The sequence below is a fragment of the Pinus tabuliformis genome, chromosome 1_2 (assembly GCF_031772625.1).
Source record: "Pinus tabuliformis cultivar Carrire ecotype Pingquan chromosome 1_2, CPIR1, whole genome shotgun sequence".
Classification (NCBI taxonomy): Eukaryota; Viridiplantae; Streptophyta; class Pinopsida; order Pinales; family Pinaceae; genus Pinus; species Pinus tabuliformis.
The window spans coordinates 1,305,246,080-1,305,265,003 of NC_142298.1; the positions used below are offsets into that span (position 1 = coordinate 1,305,246,080).

At 39.2% G+C, this 18,924-nt stretch overlaps 1 protein-coding gene across 2 annotated transcripts in view; it reads left to right on the forward strand.

Annotated features, from left to right (window-relative positions):
* Positions 1-18,924, forward strand: part of LOC149211007 (uncharacterized) — a 467,932-nt gene that overhangs the window by 116,941 nt on the left and 332,067 nt on the right. For both annotated transcript variants that reach the window (XM_089396856.1, XM_089396857.1), the window contains exon 10: positions 15,360-15,491. In XM_089396856.1, the coding sequence (XP_089252982.1) occupies positions 15,360-15,491 (132 nt within the window). The remainder of the gene's footprint in view (positions 1-15,359; positions 15,492-18,924) is intronic.

Consider the following 18,924-nt stretch of genomic DNA (forward strand, 5'->3'; position numbering starts at 1 on the left):
TACATTGACACATAAATGTGATGAAAGAACTAATATATAAGATGTTTAATATCATTTCTAGTGCTAAAATCACACATAACAATGAATCATGTCCTGAATAGTAAGCCCTGACTTCTGAGTCCCAACTCAACCTCAAAATATCAATAAAAAATATAATAATGTATCTCATAGCATGAGTCATAATGTCATATACAATGAAATGAACCAAATAACTAAAGTCTAATACTACTGATTTCCTTTGTCCCTCTAGATGTAGATGTCAGTGGAGTTGGCAGTAGACTCTGCTGTGCTCTAGAAGCTGAAGAACTAGGAGCTACAGGAGGTAGACCACGTCCTCTACTTGTGATAGGGGTAGCTTGGGTCACCTCTTTCTCATAAAAAAAAAAAATTTCCCACGTTTTTTTTTCGAAAAAATCGACTAAAAAAATTTTCCGATTAAATTGCTCGATTTTATTGTTTTTTTGAAAAAATCGCGATTAAACGATTTAATCACGATTTTTTCCCGATTAGTGCAACATTGATATAGATTACAACTAGAATCTTCAATGGCACTTATAGGCAGCAATGGAGATAAAGATTTGAATGAACTATGGCACAGGAGGATGGGACATTTACACCATGGGGCTCTGCGAATTCTCAAGAAAACAATATCAAGAGTTCCAGGATTAAGTACCAAGCAAGATGATGTATTCTCTATGAAGTATCCAATTCTACCCTTGATTAGCAAGCTTATTTACTTAATTGCAGTAATGAATTATTGTATTGGAAGGCGAGGAGATGCATATACATGATTGCAGGTTGGTTTTCATCTTGGACTTGGCCTCCCTATACGACATCCAAGCCCTCCAGAAGATTACTGTGGCATTTGTAGGGTGAGTGTTCAAAGCCATGGGACTCCATCCATGCAGATCATTGATTACTGCGCCACAAGCTTCTTCAACACCACCATTTGCTTGCTTGTGCCCCAGTTATTCAGAGATGATGATATACCTGGACCACCTTGCCCACCTAGTTACATATTGAACCCGACACTTGGCAGCTAATCCAGGGCCCAAAGGAGGTTATGTCTTTCTGAGGGAGACATGGGAGGGAATGTGTCATCTTCTATGTAATATCCTTTCCGAATTGAGGTCGAAAGGGACTCATTAGCCTATTTATCCCCATAGGTTGGAACGAACAAAGTTTGTTCTTCAGGTTACATACTCCAGAAGCCTTGGAATATAAATATCTCCATTTAGGATACAAAAATATATATTAAAATGTATGAATGAATCAGACGAATTTCCCATTCTCAAGTTTATTCATCCACATCTCCTTCAAAGAAATTTGCATTGAATTAAATCGGCGACATCCTCAGCGACCTAAGGATTTGACTTGCAACCGTTTGACTCACAACTCGTTAGAAAGTTCCAGTGCGTTAAGGAGGCATAGGGCCTATGGGCCAGGGACAAATTTATTATTTTAATTGGAACATTATAATGTCATAGGGGTAGTGTAATGGAAGTTTAATCTAGGATGGTCAGATCCATTCTCAGTCTGACAATTTTGTTTATCACTCAAAGCATTATATTGTCTAGTTTCAAGGAAGATTAAAGTTCATAGACGAGAAGATATGCGAAATAGGGAAAGAGATCAAGCCCTTTCATTAGTAAGCTTTGAGGACAAAGATTTTTGAAGAGGAAGGCAATGTTATGATTTATAAATCCAACTTTTAATATCCTCAATTAACTTCCTATTATAATCCTTTATACCAGGACTTTTTTTATTATTATCAAAAAATATACCTTCTTCTTTTATTTATTTATTTATTTTCTGAATAAAGACTAATTCTATTAAGATAAGAAAAGTATAGTACAAACAAGCTTGCATACAAGCAAAGTAGAGAAGCAAGGGAGCCGGAGGTGATAGGCTATCAACCTCGCTCCTTAGAGACAGTCAAGGAAAGGGCCATAGAAAACACTGGAATACAAAAGGATAGCACTAAGCAGAGAAAGCTACCCCGAGGGGTTAATTCCTGCAATACGGCATTTTTTGCCTTTTTTCTTGCTCACTTTGACCCACCCAGTGGAGTTTGGCTGAGCCATAACAAGTTGAAGACTATTCTGCACTGGCGGCTGAATATCCTTATCAGAGTCTGAGGACGAAGATAAATGAGAACGTTTCTGAGAAATCTGAGGGTCAGAGGGAACCGCCGGACCGACCGAGGGAGCGTCCATCGGAATCTCATCATTCTGCATATCAGCTTCAGTTTCCTCATCATTCTGCACATCTGCTTCAGATTCCTCCTCATCCGAACTAGAGAAATCTAAATCGTCCAAAGGACGGGGAGGCTCAAAAGGGTTCCATCTCTTGGGTTTGGGCTTGCGATTCAGATTCTTCTTTTTATCAATGAACTGGGAACAAGTACTCTAGAGGTGCCCGGTTTGATGACAATGGCAACAACGGAAGGCTGTGTTCTCGTAATCCAATGGCTGAGTCTAATGGAAATCTCCAAACTTGAGATTAATTTGATCCGGTAGTCCTTTGCTGATATCTATTTTTGCACACAGTCTGCCGTAAGTGTAGAGACCAATGTTGCACGAAGCGGGAGTGAAGCGGAAGCGGAAGCGGAAGCGCGGAAGCGTCATTTTCCAAAAATCTAGGAAGCGAAGCGTCCGCGGAAGCGTCTGCTATATATATATATTTTTTATATTTTTTTGCATTTATACTCAAAACAAACATCCCAAATACCAAATTAATTGTAGAAGACATGAAAACATGCATATTTTTGCATAAATCAAGATAGATATGGCATCCATGATTCCATTGTAGTTACTAGTATGTACAACAATCATCTATATTCTAGCTATTACAAACATACATCAAATTTTTAAGCATATTATAAAACATAAAACATTTAAGCATATTATAAAACATAAAACATAGAGCATATTATGATTTATCTAGCAAGTGAGCAACTGTCAACATTTGTCATGTCCAAAATTCAAATAATAATGTTTACAAAATATGTCACTTGGTCACCGCCAAGCCAAAAAGGTTCAAAATTCAAATTCACAAGTCTACAAGTCTAATGAGTAATCTATGACAAAAAGTAGTAGATTGTGAATATATCTACTAATCTCTCCTCCTTCCACCACGAATAGAACGTGGTGGCGGGCCTCCACGTGGTGGCAATGAAGAAGATGGTGCCTCTGGAAGTCGTGGCACTGAAACTGATGAAGAAGAACCCCCTGCTGTTGGTGTTGAACCATGGAACCTAGGAACCAAGGGACCAGATGAGGGAGCATCTGCTATATTTATATTTTTTTTTGCTTTCATTTGTCACCCTAACCCAAGGTGGACCCACCCCCAACAAGCAAACTCACCTAAAATTGAAAAAAAAAACGATTTTCTAAATGCTTTTCCGGAAGCTTTTCTGGAAGCGTCTCGGAAGCGTCTGGGAAGCGTCTGGGAAGCGCCTGGGAAGCGTCTGGGAAGCGTCTGGGAAGCGCCTGGGAAGCGTCTGGGAAGCGTCTGGGAAGCGCCGTACGAAGCGCGCTTCGGCGCTTCGGAAGCGCCAGCGCTTCCAAATTTCCAGGAAGCGTCTAAAAATTTCGGAAGCGCGCTTCGCCATTTTCGGAAGCGCGCTTCCGGGGGCGCTTCCGTACGGGGCGCGCTTCGGGCCTAGGATCCGCGGGGGGGGGGGGCGCTTCCTGCAACATTGGTAGAGACCATTTTCCTTTCTTGAGGTATTTGTAGCCAGGTAGTGTCCTAAAGTATTTCCAATGGCTAAGAAGACAGAGAAATGCCAAAAATGAGCCGGAAGATTCAGGAGCCTGACCCAAATGGGAAGCTTGGAGATGACAGCTGTAGAAGGGTCGAAGTCTGGAAACCAAGGGGTGAGAAAAAGCCCAGCCGAACCCCAGAACCAAGGGCCTCCCGTTAAGGCCTTCTGGTAGTCTTCATTTAAGTCAAAAACCACCAGGAAGAATCCTTTTGAACATAAGAAGATCTTGCATTTTTTAGTCCAAGAGGAATGGACCCATTGGTAAAGATCTGCTGTGCGAGGCCAAAGCCCATTAAATCTGCATATGAGTGCTGATTCTGCAAGTATCTGGTAGCGATTTTCAATCTCAGGCTGAGAGAAGTTGATGGGGGGAATTTCCTCTGATTTGTCTACCAGAATCTTTTTAATCTTTGATTGTTCTTAACAAAATATATATCTTCTATAATCTATATATATATATATATATATATATATATATATATATAAAGAATTAATTACAACAACTTCAAAACAATTAGTTCACTTTATATAATTCCTTCTCAACTTGTTTATCACGTCGATTTTTTCTTTCAAATGATAGTCTCCACCATATACCATAGAATTATACTTTAATTAATATGAATCCCTATAATTAATATGAGTCGCGATGTATGATGCGACATTTTGGAAAACGCTTGAATCCTACCAATACAACAACTTGTTAATAATTTCCAATGCTTAATCTTCTTGTACAATTTAGTACGTCGAATTTCGTACAACTAACAGTACAATAAGAGGGGCATGTACAAAATCTTAAAATTGGCAGCACGATGTACGGATTAATTATGGGTGGATGTATACTGGTTTCGATGTGTCGTAAGCTACAAAATTAAATGGCAGCAACGACAAGGTATGGATGTGACCCGGGCTACGACTGTGAATTTTTACTAAGAGTCAATTGAATTTAAACACCATCTTGTATGGACATTGTTTTATTTAGTTTTTCATTTTCTGGTTTTATTTTTATTTTTATTTTTAATATACTTAGAATTATATGACGGTATAACGACCCCTATACGACTGATTAGAAATGTGTACAGACTGTAAAAAATGGCGTCGAAAATTCTTGATTTGTGTTTGTTCCTTCTATTGTGTGGATAGATTAGAGACACGACAAGAAGCTGGTGGCAGGAGCCCAGTGGCTCGACATCTTTGTGTCAAGGTTGGACAACGGAAGTGGGGCTTGACCAGGATGACAGTAGTGGTGTGTGTAGGTGGCTGCCGCAGGTAAGCTGTGATGGTTGTAGGTGGGTTACGGTGGTCTGTAGAAGTCAAAGAGGGCCCGTGGTTGTGGTGTGCTATTGGTTAGCTGACCGTACAGATGCAACAAAAACGGTTTAATTGCTGGTCCCCAATGTTTAATTCTTGTATATAATTTTTCTTTTGTCTTTTTCTGTTTATATATATATATATAATTTATATATACGCTCTTTTTTTTTGACTTTATATATATATATTTTCTTATGTTTTTTTTTTTTAAATTATTTTTTCTATATTATATGCTCTCTTTTTTTCAACTTTTTTTTTTGTTTGAGGCTAAAGGTTTGGCTGTTTTTTTTTTGTTCTTTAAAAATGGCCAAGGACCTTTGAAAAAATCAGGAAATGGAGAAACTCCAAAAAATTCTATAGCGATAACGCTTTCAGTTTCACGACAAAAAAGTTGATGCAAGGTTGATGGCCAAAGGCCGGATTAGACTGGCTCTGTGTAGCGGTTGAGCGGCCAGAGGACCGAACAACTCTAATACCAATGTTATGAACAAGGTTCGTTATAGCAGGTTAAACATTCCAGAAGACTTGGAAAATGTAGATATCCATTGAAGATACAAGAATATATATTAAAATGTATGAATGACAATGATGTTACAAATGAGAGTGAGGGCCTAATTATATACCGTAGGCATGTGCCTCTTCATGGAAGTTCATGTCCTTAGGGACATACCTCCTTCATTAACTAATTACTAGTATTATAATCATTATTTAGTGTTTTTATTGTTTACATTATTTATATTATTTTATATATATTTTATTCATAACAAGTAATGGGTTATAATATAGATTGCCCAAAATTATATTTTAATTGTGGATTGGATATACCTTGTTTGTGATGGTGGGTTGGATTCGATCTACCCATTAACAATATGTTAAAATTATATGGTGGGAAAAAATCGTATTGTGGTTTGGTTCCGTTAATGCAATGGTGATCATCACATGAGGATCTGTAGAAATATATTGAGAATTTTAATTCCAATCTGATTATTGTTCCTTGCGTTATTGGAACCCTAGGGCAAGCTAGGGAAAAATTGGCTTAGATCATTACATTCTAGCCTTCATTGATGGAGCATCGACTTGATTATGAGCCACTTGGAAACTCATGAGACCCATTTGAAGCCCACGTAGCCCAAATGGGGGTTTGGAGATGTTCTGCAACATATGGAGGACATCTCCCTCTTCATCATCATTTTTGAGGCCCTCACTCTCATCCTTATCACATGAGGCCTCAATGCCGCCCCTCTAGGCCTACGTCACAAGGTTTGTCGAACTTTAACCTTGAGGTTCGAATTTTGGCGAACCTTAATTTTTTTTTGAGGTTTGGTGAACCTCATCAAACCTCATAGCCATTGACAAGTCCATAGATCAAAAATCATAATTTCCTGTTGCAACTCAAGCTTGTAATTTGTCATTGCAGTTTCCATGTCTGTGATAGCATTTTTGATGTTTCTTGATGTTGATTTCTTACTAGTTTAAGTACAGCCACCATGTACTTGCTGTTGTTGTTGTCCTATTGTGCCACTGCTGCACAATGTCATAGTTGTCCTAATCATTGTGCTGTCCCAACATGTTGCTGTCCCATCATTGTGCTGTCCAATGAGTTTGCAACACCATGTACCTTATTGTCACATTGCTGTACCATTGTACCATTGCTGTCCCATTGTGCACTGTATGCCATTGACCATTGTTGTACCATATGTTGTTGACCATTGATGTCCCATTGCTGTAGACATTATTGTAGACATTGCTGTCCCATTGTGTTACGACAACAATCTATGACAATCAAAACAACAGTGAGAGAACAACGTTAAGGATAGCTGGAGGTGGCTTCTTTACCTCAGCGTTTAAGCGTGAGAGATCCATGACAGCGTTCTCTTCTAAGACAACGTTTAGGTACCATCTCCATTAGGTAGCGTAGCAACTAAGATTAGGGCATCTCTCCTCCTTAGACCTACAGCTAGGGTTTCTGCCTTCATTTCCATGGCTGCATATTTAGGGCATCTCCATAACTGTGGTTAGGGTCACCCTTGGGACAACGTAGTAGATGAGGGCTTTCTTCCTTGACAACATAGAGGATTAGGGCTGACTGTGTCCTAGATCTAGGTCATGCGTAGAGCTGCTAGGGCATCATCTAGGACTGCGTTTAGGGCATCCTTTTAGGACAACGTTTATCCCTTAGAGATTCTTCTTTCCACTAAAACCCAAAACAAATGGAGAAGAAGAAATCTCAAGAGAGTTGTGTGTTCAAATGACTTGCAAGGCACTTGTATTTATACCAAAACATGGAGCCCAAGAGGGGGCAGTTTAGTTGCTGGCTGAACTTGACGAATTGTCCAATAACAAATAAATTCATATCTCCATGTATGCTTATTGGAATCGGATGATCTTTATATCAATCCTATAGCTCTCGATGAGAGAGATCCAAGAAAAATATCAGCTACCATAAATAAGATGACCCACATGGAGTTTGGCCCTAGTTGCCAATTTTAACACTCCCTCTCAACTAGGGAGAACTCCATCCGCTGATCCATCTTCCAGACTGTACTATCTCTGCCATCAGTGCCCTGCATTGCTCTGTTGAACCATGAAGAAGAAGAATTGATCGAGAATGTCTCATACCATTCTCTACTGACCCAAAGTCAGTTTTATTGATCCCAGATCAATATCACAAGAGAGTGTCTCAAACCACTCATACTGATCCCATATCAGTTACATTGATCCCAGATCAATGGAGGTCATCCTAGCATAGGGAGTAAGGTAGATACAATGATGCGTCCATCGATAGTGCTACTATGGTCCCTAACCCTATTTCCCTGCTTATTGGCGAGATGAGAGGTACTTCCCATGAGTCCCAGATTGCATGGGTAGGATGCCCCGATAGGAGAACCATTCATGCTGTCCCTAAGTCGCCTCGAGGTATCACAGGGAAGGCTGAGCCATTCACCCTGTACACAACGCACCATTAGGGGAGGGTGAGTCGCCCTATGGTCGCGTGTTGCTCCAGTAGTACCCCAAGCCCCTCGAAGCTCCCAGAGCTCAATGCATGCAACATGTAGGACTCTCATAAGAAGGTCTCTCAATGACTCCAAGTCGTTCGGGAAAGTCACAGATTTGACCTTTCCCTGGGGCTTTGATAGAATGTCTGCGACCTATACATCAGTCTCAGTGCGATAGAGCCTCCTTGCTCATCGACGTACTATATCCCAAATAAAGTAGTATCCGATGTCTATATACTGGAGCAATCATAGAATACACGATTCCTCAACAATTAGACCCCCCCATGGTTGACACAGAAGATCACAATGGTATCCATCATGTGTACAGACAACTCACTGAAGAGCTCTCGCAACCAGGTAGCTTCACACGAGGTCATACTCGTAGTTATGTATTTAGTCTCAGCGGTGCTCAAAGCAACTGTCTTCTGCTTCCTGCTCATCTAGGATATCGAGCAGAACCCAAAGAGAATCAACACTCAGAAGTGCTCTTGGGATCCTCCACACTGCCTGCCTGGTCAGCATTGGAATAATCATGCAGCTTCATGAAGTGCTCTTGAAATCCTCCACACTGCCTGCCTAGTCAGCATTCGAATAATCATGCAGCTTCACATTTCCAACAGTGTATCTCAATTCATGAGAGATTGTGCCCTGAAGATATCCGAAGATATCTCGGAAGATTCTTGGCACCAATCTAGTGAGGCTCAACCATATATGAGCTCATCATGCTAACTGCAAAACATGTGTTTGGACGAAAGTTAACCAAGAACATCAACGCGAATGAGTTTATGGAACTCAGAGGCATTTCCCAAATCTAGTCTGGCATCACTACCACATAACTTCTGAAAGTTAAGATCCTCGAGGTAGTCACGGGCTTGTAGTTTACCATTCCACATCCGGAATCCAACTCCCTCTTACTTCTGCAAATGAGAGGGTCTGCACCTGTCAGAAATAGGTCGTCCTTAGAAGGTGCCGGTATGAGAGGTCTATCATCCACAACCTTCGAGCAATGGTTTGGATCAGTTTCACTCCTAGTGAATCTCAGCTTCATCAGACAGTTATCAATCCTCTCATACTACACACGGGGTGTTTTGCTTCAAGCCATAGAGGGCTTTCTTCCACCTGTATACATGAGATTCCCGATCATGAATCTCAAACTCCTCGGGTTGTTCCAAACCTGTGGACCTGCTACATGAGGGGAATGGTCCCCTTGTAAGATTTTCCCTCGGCACATCTCAGATATGTACCTTAATGATTTTCTTGAATTCAGGCATCCTTGTCACCATCTGACTCACATCGGGTAGGGCCCCATAAGTAGACCTCTGGTGTTATAGATGAGATATGTCAATTGACATGATCCCCAATGGACCATCCTGCAACTTGATACAAATTGCCAACCCTAAACCCATGAGTAAAAGCATCTTTGAAAATTTTATTTTCAAACACGTTGCTGAAATGGACACCAGGTTCTCCTTGCGATCAGGTACACAAAAGAGATCTTTGTAAATGAATCGAGTTACTCTCATTCAATTGAGGGGTAACGTACCCTAAACCCTTTCCGGGATAGGAGGTATCGGCTTAGAGCAATTTATTTCAATTTTCACAGTTAGTCCAATATCTCCTCTAGATTAGCAATCACATCAGCATTAAAATAAACCGCAGATAGAACATAAACATAAATCGCAGAAGACAAGCAAAGACAAGAGGACACAAGATGTGGCGCTAGCCAGGGACAAACCCCAATGTGGGGAAACCCTTGATCAATTCTTCTTATATGTTCTTCAATAGTTCTATAGAGAGAGAGAGAGATAGTACATTTCCAACAAAAGTCAACACTTTGACTTATCTAGATAAGAGCATAGATCATCTCTAAGAAGATGATACATGAGATCAGTGGAAGACACGCTGCTTCAACTGATTCTCCAAGGTGACTCCTTCACCTATCATTGTGCTGCATCTCGTCATCATGCTGCACCTCACCGTGCTACACCATGGTGCACCCATCATCACAATGCTGGACCTTATGACCATGTTGTACACATCATACTGCTGCACCTTATGCTATCACCCATATGCTTGCTGCACCATCGCTGCTTTGTGTACTCACTGCACCAAGTACCATACTGCTGTCCAAATGTGCTTGCAACACTATGCCTGTTTCACCTTGTTGTTGTTGCTGACCCATGTACCATACTATTGCAGCACCATGAACTTGCTGCACTAAATACAGTTGTCCCATGTAGCATACCACTAAGTACAGTCACCATGTACTTGCTGTTGCTGCTGTCCTATTGTGCCACTGCTGCATAATGTCATAGTTGTCCTAATCATTGTGCTGTCCCAACATGCTGTTGTCCTAACATGTTGCTGTTCCAACATGCTACTGTCCCATCATTATGCTGTCCAATGAGTTTGCAGCACCATGTACCTTGTTGTCACATTGCTGTACCATTGTACCATTGTTGTCCCATTGTGCACCATATGCCATTGACCATTGCTGTCCTATTGCTGTACCATATGCTGTTGACCATTGCTGTCCCATTGCTGTCCCATTGCTGTACACATTGCTGTACCATTGTACCGTTGCTGTCCCATTGTGTTAAGAGAACAATCTATGACAATCAAAACAACAGTTAGAGAACAATGTTAAGGATGGCTGGAGGTGGCTTCCTTATGTCAACTTTTAAGTGTGAGAGCTCCATGATAGCCTTCTCCTCTAAGACAACGTTTAGGTATCATCTCCATTAGGCATCGTAGCAACTAAGATTAGGGCATCTCTTCTCCTTAGACCTGTGGCTAGGGTTTTTGCCTTCATTTCCATGGCTGTGTATTTAGGGCATCTCCATCACTGCAGTTAGGGTCTCCCTTGGGACAACGTAGTAGATGAGGGCTTTCTTTCTTGATAGCGTAGAGGATTAGGGCTGACTGCGTCCTAGATCTAGGTCATGCATAGAGCTGCTAGGGCATCATCTAGGACTGCGTTTAGGGCATCCTTTTAGGACAACATTTATCCCTTAGAGATTCTTCTTTCCACTAAAACCCAAAACAAATGGAGAAGAAGAAATCTCAAGAGAGTTGTGTGTACAAATGACTTGCAAGGCACTTGTATTTATACCAAAACGTGGAGCACAAGAGGGGGCAGTTTAGTTGCTGGCCGACCTTGACAAATTGTCCCATAACACAAATAAATTCATATCTCCATGAATACTTATCGGAATCAGATGATCTTTAGATCAATCCTACACCTCTCGATGAGAGGGATCCAAGAAAAATATCAGCTGCCATAAATAAAATCACCCACATGGAGTTTGGCCCTAGTTTCCAAATTTAACAATATATCATAAGCACTGAATACATATATACAGACAAAATCCCAAGAAGCGTTGGACCCAAGGAGCAGTCCCAAGGAGCAAGAGGAGCAGTACCAAAGAGAAGAGCGAGAAGCAGTTCAAAGAGAAGCCATCGGGAGCCAAAGGAAAGCCATCAGAAGCCAAGAGCAGGAGCCAAGACAAGCCAAGGAGGAGCAGATCCAAGAGAAGATCGCATATGCCCAAGAGAAAGAGCCAAAAGGAAAAAGTAGTGTTATCGGAGTAATAGATTTTGGAAACCTTAATAATACATTATCGGAATATATCACAACACATATAATAAAACCAAGTCGGAGAAATATTATATGATATGGACCTACGATCTCTGATATGCAATATGGACCTCTGATCTTCGACTTCTGATATGCGGACCCGACTTTATTTAAGTTAACGATTTAATTATCTAATCGCAGTCGCCTCTTTATCGAAACTTTTGCATGGCACCTCCTATAAGACCTAAACTCCAATCGCTGATATGGTTGTAGACCCAATTGGTTTTATCATAATGTTTTTAGTATAATATCGTGTCTGTCTCGTCTGAACTTTCCTCTACCGCAAGTTTTGCATGCCATGTCATGTTAAAGCTTCTGGTACAAACCTTTGATACCCATATAAAGAAAATATTTTTTTGATGTGGATAGTTGAAACAAGTCAGCCCTACTTCAAATAGATGTGTCCCTTCTGTTATAAACGAAATCACTATAAATACAAGTCTAAACCTTCATTTCAACTCATCGATTCGATGAAGATCTATTATAGAGATATATTACAGTTCACAACTCGTGAACTAGGAACACCGAGATGGAATTGAAGAATTAAATTGTTTGGGGATATTTGTTCTAGAGCTTGGAAATCGGATCTATAGAAGACCTGTGGTTTGGATATGGGAACATTTTAGTTTCAGTGAAGCCCAGAATAGACATTTCAGTTTTGGTGGAGCGTGGATTCGTGGGTAGTGCAGTTTTGGTGGAGCACAGATCTTAATCTAAAAGTGTGAAGGGTCGTGATCTCTTAAGACTACCAGAGGAGGCTTAGTGATAAAAAGGTTGAAGAAATATTCAGACTCTCTATGGAGAGGAAATACCTAAAACACGAAGAATCAATTATCTGTGGAAGTTTGGACTTTGGAATGCTCGGAGTTACAGTCCCCTGTGGAGCTCGGACTACACATCCGATCCGTGATTACTTTAAGTACTATCACCTATGGCTTATAGTTCGGATTTGTAGCTTGCATATCGTTCAGATTAGTGGCTTACACAGTTCGACTTGTGGTACTGTGGGACACATAAGCTTGGAACTGTGGTGAGTCAACCAGTGGAGGTATGGACGAATTAGAGCTCGGACCTATAGCATACTTATGTGTGACACTTCAGACTTGAAACGTTTTCACTCTTGAGTAGAAAAGTGCTCATGAAAGTAGCATTGAAGAACATGTGGGACATTTAGAGACTAATTGTATTAATCCATTGGAGTAGTTATTGTAGACATCTTGGAGCACCTATTAAAGAGCTTGTGGAGAAATAACTTCTTGTTGAAGCACTGTGAAGACTCCCTTGGAGAGCTCTTCAAGAAGCCCTTAAAGAGGCTTAGAGCAGGCAAAGAACTTGGGCTGCCTATTGAAGACACCTTGAAGGTCTTTGTGATATTATTGGAGACTATGATGCATTGAAGCTATCATGAGGTGACTTTGGAGATATTTGTTTGGGTGACATGAAGAGCAGTGGTGACACCTTCTAAGAAGACAAGGTTGTCATTGATGAAGTAATTTGGAGGAGCCATTGCTGAAGATAGACAGGGTTCGTTGTAGAAGACATTGGGAGCCATGAACAATTACTAAGCTTATCTTGACGATGTTATGAATATAATTCATAACAAAATAAAATAAATACAAATAATGTAAATGATAAATAATCAAATAATGATTATGTTAAATAGTCATCAAGAAAAGGCATGTTTGAAAGACATGCCCAATCGTGAAGGGATACTTGCCTAGTATATATGCGGGTCCTCATCGTAACATTCTACATCACTTGTACATTTTATATATATAATAAATTATTATTACAAATACCTTTGTGTATTTTTACATTTTAAGTCAATAAGCTATAGGTTTTGTTGCTTCAAATGAATTGAAGCTGAGGGTTGGAGCCGCAGATGAGGAGCCTCATAGAGACAAGGTTGGTACCTTGGAGGATATGGTTGGAGCCCTAGAGGTTTGTGCCTCAAATTGACAAGGTTGGAGCCTTGGGAAGTCCAAGTCGGTGCTTGGCAAACTACAGGTTGGAGCCTAATGGATTGAAGATTGGTGTCTTCATCTAGGGTTGGAGCCCTAATTATTATTGTACTTGATTTATTGTAAAGAAGAGGATTGGAGTCCTCGTTATCTCTGATTAATATAAGTATTTATTCTTATTGTTCATTTTGTGTTTTAATTATAAGTGATCTAACTGGTAAAAATCCTTAGAACACAAATGATTGAGCCTTGTTCTTTGTTTGGTGCCCTACCTGAGCCTATTAAAGCTGTCACCTTTGAGCCATTGCCTTACAATATCTGTTAGGTGACTTACACTAGGAAGCCTCCCCTTTAGTGAAATTCTATTAAAGAGCAGGAGGTGAAGTGCTGAGGTAACAGTGACCTCCACCTCAATGTGGTATCTTGGTCTAGCCCTTATCTTGTGAGGCCTCTCACAAGGCTTATTAGATTTTGAGGCAACATGTCCCATCCCTTTTTGAAAATCTCTGTTTAACAGTTGATCATCAAGTGTTTAAACGTGTTGAACGCTCTTCATGCCAAAGCTGTAAAAAATATACACAAGAAATAAAAAATGTGTAGATGTCTGGGCATGTCAATAAATATGTCATCATTTGTGATTGATGTAGGTATATCATCTAGATGTTCAAAAAATTTACATCTTTACGTCAATATCTCATTTTTGTAAATTCAATATTTTTAAAATTTCAACTCTCTCTCTCTATATATATATATATATTTTTTTTTAAGAATCTCAACTATGATTTTTTGGCCTAGCTGATTTTTTCAAGGGTGAAAAAATTGCGATTTTATCGTAACTGCACAAAAAAATCAGCAGTCGACAGAAAAAATCATTAGGCTAGGGATAGGGGCGATAGAAGCAATGTTATAAGAACCAGACTGAACAAGTCCCTTGGAACACAATTTTTATTATTATTTTATTTTATTTTAAAAAGCAATAATTTATGAGTGTGCCAGCCTAATATTCATCCATAGGCCCCTACTAATGCTTTGTAATTAATGGTAATCAGCCAGGCCAAAAAGTCATGTTTTCCAAATCTTTTGTAATAAAATTGCAATTATTTTCAACAGTGATTTAGACCCAACCCTTCTTAGCAATCTCTGGCATGAAATTTGTCAGTCCAAAACAATTGAGCTAACACCCCCCTCCCCCCTCACCTCATCACACCCCCCTCCCCCCTCACCTCATCCCTCTCTCTCTCTCTCTCTCTCTATATATATATATATATATGCCATTGTCACATTTTGGGTTGTCTGCCATTACTGGTATAATATTTATTTAACAATGGAGCTAACACCCCCCTCCCCCCTCCCCTCATCATCTCTCTCTCTCTCTCTCTATATATATATATATATATATATATGCCATTGTCACATTTTGGGTTGTCTGCCAATTACTGGTATAATATTTATTTAACAAGATGGAAAAATTAAATCCATAAACTATTTGTCCATAAGACTGAACTTAATTCTATAAATATTTGTCCATAAGACTAAAAACTTAAATCCATAAACTATGTTAGGTGCAAATTTATGCTTTGAAATATTATTTTTCATTGCTTTTTGATTCTTGTTCGAGTCTGCTTGTCTCTGCTTCTCTCAATGTAAATATTATTTTCAAAGAACTAATCCTTTTGATTGTCTTTAATCAGGTTGAAGAACGATTTGTCACCTTAAATACTGGTATTTGTGAGATCGCTTTGGAGATTACAAATTGGGTTGCCATTAATTGTCTTCCTACTGAAAGAATTCTTCAATTCATGGAGAATTCATTAGAGGGCCAGGTTTTTCCTCATATGTTTTCTCTAGAAATTACATATGTGGTCTTTGATGTATTATAGCATGCGTGGTTGCATGTTGAAGAAAACCCCCAATATGCTCATTTTGTCTTTATGGTTCTTTGCTTACTATGCATGTCTGTTTATAATATATATTAGTATTGCAAACGCCAGTCTGAATAATAACTCATCAAGTGTTCAAAAAATGAAAATTTGGAAATCATAAAAAAAATTAGGAAAATTCGCTGAGCAGTTAAAAAGGCAATAACTTCATATCTTTTCAATTAGATTGAACAATATACTTGTGTTTTGGTAAATAAAGAATATTTTATTGAGATAAAGGAAAACATATATGCTAGCTTCGTGGTAGAATGTAGAGAATACGACTGTTAGGTCCTGACAAAACTTTCAGAATGGAATATAATATTTTAAAAGAATGTGTGTCCCAACATTTCCTGTGTTTCTAGTTCAATGAAAATAAATAAAAATGCCGGAAGGATAATCTCTCACATCTTTCTAAAAAGCTTTTAACTTCAAGATTAATTATCTCCATAATAGCCTCACACTGATAACATAGTTCCTGGATGAGTAAAATGACATAAAAACAGCCATAATGGAAACACCAGGGCTATGTTCTACACACATTTTATGGACAACTCATACTCTCTACCTACTGCATATTTTAGCATCTTGTCTGTCTTTTATGAGTAGATATGTTGCATGAAGGCTGCTTGCGGTTGCAGAAATCTAGTATCCCTGCATATTAAACGGAAAGATGGAAGGTCAGGCTTTTGATTTTCTGCAAGTCTGAATGAAAGATTCTCAAACTCTATTTTGTTTTGGCTTGGGCTTTGAACCTATTGATGACTCTGTGTCAAGTTTCAACTACCCTATAGCAGTACACATTTTCGCAAAGGAATTCCATCGTGTTCGAACATTTAGAATATCCTAGATTCATCATCATTAGTCGTTAGTTTGTCAAAATTGTAAACCCATTATGCAAAATTTTAATGTAGATGATGCTAGTAAGACCATATATGTATGTAACTGTTGATTTTTGGTAGCATTGGATGTGCTTTAGCCATGAAAATTGGTGGAGAGGCTAAGGCACATGAGATCTTCAAGACCCAGAAATCGTTTGGGGAAATTCCACCCGGATGGAGAGATATTAAAATAATTAATATTTTTAATGGGTTCCTAAGTCTAAACTTAGGAAAATTAAAATATTAGTGTATTAATATAAAATGGGTGAGAAAGTTCTAAATGACGAGGATCAAGCCAAATCTAATCTTAGCCGTTGATTAGGAACTTAATCTCGACCGTCGAATTCACAATTTAGCAATCACATTAACATAAAGTAAAACGCTGATAGAACATAAATAAATCGACAGAAGACAAGCCAAGACAAGAGACACTAGATGTGGCGGCTAGCCAGGGACAAACCCCAATGTGGGGAAACCCTTTGATCAATTCTTCTATATTCTTCAATAATTCAGTAGAGAGAGAGAGAGATAGTACAATATCACAAATCTGTGATTTTATATCAGCAATAATATAACAGCAACTAGCAAAGTCAAAGCTAGTCAAACAACTCCAATTTGACCTCTAGTCAACCTTGAAGAACTCGGTCTTCAACAACAAACATCAGCAGCCCAAAACAACCCTCGGTCAATGGTCAAAACAACAGTCAACAAATCAGCAGCCTGCGGTCAGCCCTAACCAGTCAATGCTGGTCAACGCAACACCCAAACAGCTATGCGTAGATCAGATATGGTCAACGCTTAGTCAACGCATTCCCCATTAGCCCTGCAGGTTGGTCAACGCAACCAAGAAAAGTCAATGCTGCCCTAAAACAAAAAATTCATCCTCCTAGCACGTGTGAGAGAAACTGCTCCTACGCTGGCCCAATAAGATTAGGAGAGAGAAGATGAAGAGATGAGTAGTGTTGCACTAATCGCGAAAAAAGCGCGATAAAATCGTAAAATCCTGATTTTTAAAAAATCACGATATAATCGCCTGATAAAAACGTTATTTTTTTGGCCAATTTTTATGAAAAAATCGTGGCTATGTAGGGTAGTGCGATTTATAACTAGAAAAACACGATTTTTTTCTCATTTGGACAGCAGACAGGCACGCGACGGGGTTTGGAGTCTTGGAGTGAGCTCTTGGTCATTTGGGAGTTGAATCCGCTAACTGGAGGAGAAAAATGAAGTGTGAGCTAAGGAGGAGACGAATTTTCTCCATAAAACCGGTATGGGCACCAACGTTTTGTGTTTTGTAACTTTGTTTTGGTTTTTTTCTATGTTTTTGGTTGGGTTTGGAATCTGGATAACCCATTGTTTATCAAAAGAATTCAATGGGTTATCAAATATTTTTGAATTGATTTGAATCTTGATGGGGTTTTTGACATTTGTCCAATGTCATTTGATTTTTCATTTTGTTTGTTAAAACTTAAAATTTCTTAAACTATATGTAATTTTTTTTGTTTTTGTTTTTGTTTTTGTACAATGTAAATTGTAATCCTTATTTTGCCATAGGTTCACCAAATCACCATTCAAGTTTTCAACTTCAAAGTTCAAAGTTAAAAACTTCAAAGTTCAAAGTCAAACATGCCAAGGAAATTGGACCCTCTGTGGGAATTTGGTGAACCTGATGGAGGGAATGATAGAATAAACTTGTTTTGCAAGTTGTGTGGGCACCATATGTCCGGAGGGGTGTATAGATTGAAGTATCACCTTGCACAAATCCCTGGATTTGATGTAGGGCCTTGCACAAATACAAATCCTGAAATCATCCGAAAAGCCATGAGATCATTGGAAAATTTAGACCACACTAGAGAGGCCAAAGCAGAAATGAAGAGACAACTAACAAAGTCAGCATCGACCAACCCGGTAGTTGCCTCATCATTTTTTTTCCTCGAACCACACCTGGTTCACAGCCATCTATCACTTCAATGCTTAAAAAAACTGAGAAAGAACAAACTGACATGTTGCTGGCCTAATTTCTCCTTTGGATTGATATTCTTTTTAGCATTGTAAGGAATAATCCATTTTTCCAGCTTGCTGTTGATGCTATTACAACTGTTGGCCCAGGGTACGAAATCCCTTCTTATCATGACATTAGAGGCCGAATTCTTCAAAATGAAAAGCTTGAATGCACCAAAAGATTGGAGGATTTTAGGGAATCATGGGCACAAACAAGATGCACTATGATGTCAGATGGTTGGATTGAGCAAAAGGGGAGAACCCTTATAAACTTCTTGTTTAGTTGTCCCAAGGGGACTATGTTTATCAAATATGTTGATGCATCTGCACAAATCAAAGATGCAAAAACTTTATGTGATTTGCTGGATGTGTTTATTTTGGAGATGGGTGCAGAAAATGTTGTCCAAGTCATAACGGACAATGCTGCAAATTATGTTGCTGCTGGCAAGACGCTT